A 3,797-nucleotide genomic window follows, 5' to 3' on the forward strand; every position below is an offset into this window, starting at 1 on the left:
TGCCAAAACAAACAGATTAATCATACATTAGCTTAAAAATCTACTAGAGTTATTATATTTGTATATTACATGTACAAAATTTTGAATATTCAATAATAGACTAGCTTTACAGTTGATTTTATACTTTTTTTTAACTCTCCCCCCAAAATAAAATGTCTTATCATGATACCTATATATAATTGTTGGTATATTTAGGTAAGATATCTTTATGTTATCTAAGAGTTTCAGTGGTCAAACAAAAAGAGGCTCAGGAAATAACATGTCTCATTTAAAATGTGTGTTTCCCTCCACTACCCCAATGTTCTGGCATAAATGGACAATTACCCCAATGTTCTGGTATAAATGGACAATTAAACAATCCTTAAATTAATGTTGATCAATATTATTTGCTGCTGGGAATAAAGAGAGCACAAAGAGGGTTTCTAACCAACAATCTTTTCACAGCTGTTTTTACCTCTTTATTCCTTAGACTATAAATGATTGGATTCAACTTGGGGGTCAAAACCATATAGAGTAAAGCCATAAATTTATCTGTCTCCTGTGAATCTACAGCTGCGGGCTTCAGGTATACGGAGAGAGCTGTCCCATAGAACAAAACTACCACAGTCAGGTGGGCTGCACATGTTGAAAAGGCTTTGCTTTGTCCATCCACTGAGCTGATTCTCAGAATGTTGGAGAGGATGAAGGCATACGAGATATAAATGAGGAGCACTGGCATAGGAAGAAGTAGTATGCTGATCACCAGCATAAGGAATTCTACCACGGAGGTATCTACACAAACTAATTTCAAGACAGCCAGAATTTCACAAGTGAAATGATTGATGATGTTATTACTACAGAGAGTCAACTGTAGCACAGACATTGTTTCTACCAGAGCGGTGAGGCAGCCCGTCACCCAGGAGCCAGCTGCAATGTGTACACAAACCCTCCTGTTCATGATGATGGGATATCTCAGGGGGTTGCAGATGGCTACATACCGGTTATACGCCATCATGGACAGGAGCACACACTCAGTGGAGCCCACGGCAAGAGAGAAGTACATCTGAGCAGCACATCCTGAGAATGAGATGCTGTTTTCCCCTGCAACGAAGTTTGCCACCATTGGAGTGAGAGCAGAAGAGGTGCACCAGATGTCCAGAAAGGAGAGGTTACTGAGGAAAAAGTACATGGGGGTGTGCAAGTGGGAGTCCAGGATGCTGACGGAGATCAGAATAATATTGCCCAGCAAGGTGATCAGGAACATCAGCAGGCACAGCACAAATATGATGATCTCAACTTTGGGGTAGTGGGTAAATTCCAGAAAAATAAAATTTGAAATTATTGTACAGTTTGTCTTAACCATTTTATTCCTTCATGCACATCTGTAATAGTGAGTAGAAGTATACACTGTACATATTAAATAATTTAAACTCAACCAACTTTAAAGGAAAGTTTTTAGTGATATTTTAAAGGGGTCATTATCCTTGCAATATTACTAGTAACATCACATTAATTATTCATCCATTGACCATGTATCGAATACATTATAAGGTACTGGTAGCAAAGCTGTTAAGAGCTTGGCTGCTAACCAAAAGGTCGGCAGTTCAAATCCAAGTGCCACTCCTTGAAAACCCTATGGGGCAGTTATACTCTGTGCTATAGGGTTGCTATGAGTCAGAATTAACTCAATGGCAAGGAGTTTGGTTTGGTTTGGTTTAAAGGTCTTACTACACAGAGTCTGCTCTCAAACAACTCACAATCAAATAGAGGACACAATCAAGTAAATAACAAACAATTACTGTGCCATAATATAAAGATTGCCCCAGGGTGCTAGCCAAACAAGTGTCAGAACCCTAACGCTATGTTGTGGTAGCTAGCTGCTCAGTGATAGTTTCTGAAAGTTAATCAAAAGATTCATTGGACCTAATCAGGGTAAGGAACTGACATGCTGGGCAAGGAGTAATTTTTGTAAAAGTTACAATGAAAGAAGATTTGCTTGTAATTCATAAAACTGAAACTTATTTTAATATGATAGATAGATACGCTGCACATTGTATACTACCAGGAGATGAGGCTAGGGTAATAGGGAAAATCAACTCACTGTCATGCCACCTGATTTCTGTCCTCCAGAAGGAATTTTTTAGTATGGAAATAATCTTGAATTCCTTAGAAAAGGAAGCTTTCCTTAGAAAAGAAATCATTTTCAAAGGTTATTTTATTATTTGAATGAAATTATTTGCAACATATCTTACAACTGATCACATATGAAGGCATACATTTAAAACCGAGTGCCATACAATGAGTCGGAATCGACTCGACAGCAGTTTTTTTAGAATACAAGATAGGGTTCAAAAGAAGCATCACATACATGGGCTTCATGTTTTCGTTGTTGCCAGCTTATCCAGCCTCTTCTCCTAATTCTCCACCCCACAAACACTTTATGCTCTGAAAGAGCAACCAACTTGTAGTTCCTCATATTCACTGCTTTAACTCAGATAAAAAAAAAAAAAAAAACCCAGTATTCTTCCTGCTCTACTAAAATTTACATCCCCAAACCATGGGTGACTATGAAGCACTTTACTGATCATTTCCAGGGAGGCGAATGTCAGACATTTCTGGTCCTCAAAGTCCATTTTGACCAGCACTCACCACTACTTTCACATAGGGCTTCTCTATTGGCCCTTCCCTACACAGCACCCAGTTTTCTGGTTCTTGCCCTGGCTCCTCTGATACTATCCTCTTTCTGTCCCCTCTTCACCACTCTCTTGCCCACTTTTCAGAAATGAAACAAGGATATCTTCTCCTTCTCTCACACACATGGGTCCTCACCCATTCTTCATCCTTATCTTATATCCTTACATTCAAGTCATTTTATCTATTTTCCCTTTCTGTAAAATGATTTCTGATTCCAGCTAAAATAAAGGTTTCCCAACACATTCCCCTCTTTGTTTTCTATAATGTCAGAGCCAAAACTGACTCAAGAAATCTTCTAATCCAACCCTCTCATAAACTTGAGAGATACTTGGAGTAATTTAATGATTTGCCTGAAGTAAATGAGCAAATCTGGGACATGAAACCAAGTACCTGTCTCATGTTCAGTACACCTCTCTCCAACTCAGTATTTCTACCATCTAGTACTTCTTTTAAAAGGAGGTACCTCTCTCCTGGTTTCCTGTTCTAGCTGACACCCATTAATAAGTCATGTAGACCTAAGAATACAGGCAGGGATGGATGTCTGCTCCCGTTTTACCTCAGCATATTTGATAAGCATCTTCCTTTTTGGTTAACTTATACTTCAATATTTAAAGTTGATCTTCAGCAGGGTCTTTCTCATAAGTCCAGTGCAGGGCTCAAAGAAGTAAAATAATCTGACATTTTAAATTATGATAACACTGCATGGAAACTACATTAAATTCAGTTGTGTGGAGACACTTTTATTCAAATGATAGCAAAGGAAAGGGATATGGATGGTCTTGGTTTGCAAAAGAACCAACCCAAATCTTGCCAGATTCACAAAATCTCAACATACATAAAAAAAAAAAGTTAGCTACTATTAATTTTTTTTTTTTAATTCTTAAGAGAAATCACACTGTGATTTGTTCTGCCAAAATCACCACCTATGATATGACCCCCCAAAATTCCAAAGGGTTATCCCTGGACCTAAGACTATTATTTAAGTCTCCTGTTGCTATTAGAGACCTTTCAACTCCCTGAACAATTTGTTGTTGTGATTCTGAAATATAAAAAAAAACTTTCTAGTTCTCCAGGGTATGATTACAAGTTCCATTAACAAATTGGGAACCAAAAAAACAAAAAAA

General features: G+C 37.8%; 1 protein-coding gene across 1 annotated transcript; it reads right to left on the reverse strand.

Moving 5' to 3' along the window:
- Window positions 1–382: 382 nt before the first annotated feature.
- Window positions 383–1,342, reverse strand: LOC126082429 (olfactory receptor 13F1-like). Its single transcript, XM_049894957.1, has one exon. It carries the CDS (start codon window positions 1,340–1,342, stop codon window positions 383–385), a length of 960 nt encoding a protein of 319 aa, XP_049750914.1.
- Between the last annotated feature and the right edge of the window lie 2,455 nt (window positions 1,343–3,797).

Source organism: Elephas maximus, chromosome 9 (assembly GCF_024166365.1).
Source record: "Elephas maximus indicus isolate mEleMax1 chromosome 9, mEleMax1 primary haplotype, whole genome shotgun sequence".
In the NCBI taxonomy this organism is placed as follows: domain Eukaryota; kingdom Metazoa; phylum Chordata; class Mammalia; order Proboscidea; family Elephantidae; genus Elephas; species Elephas maximus.

Coding starts and splice junctions, on each gene's coding strand:
- LOC126082429 (XM_049894957.1), bottom strand. CDS start 1,342: ATGGTTAAGACAAACTGTACAATAATTTCAAATTTTATTTTTCTGGAA.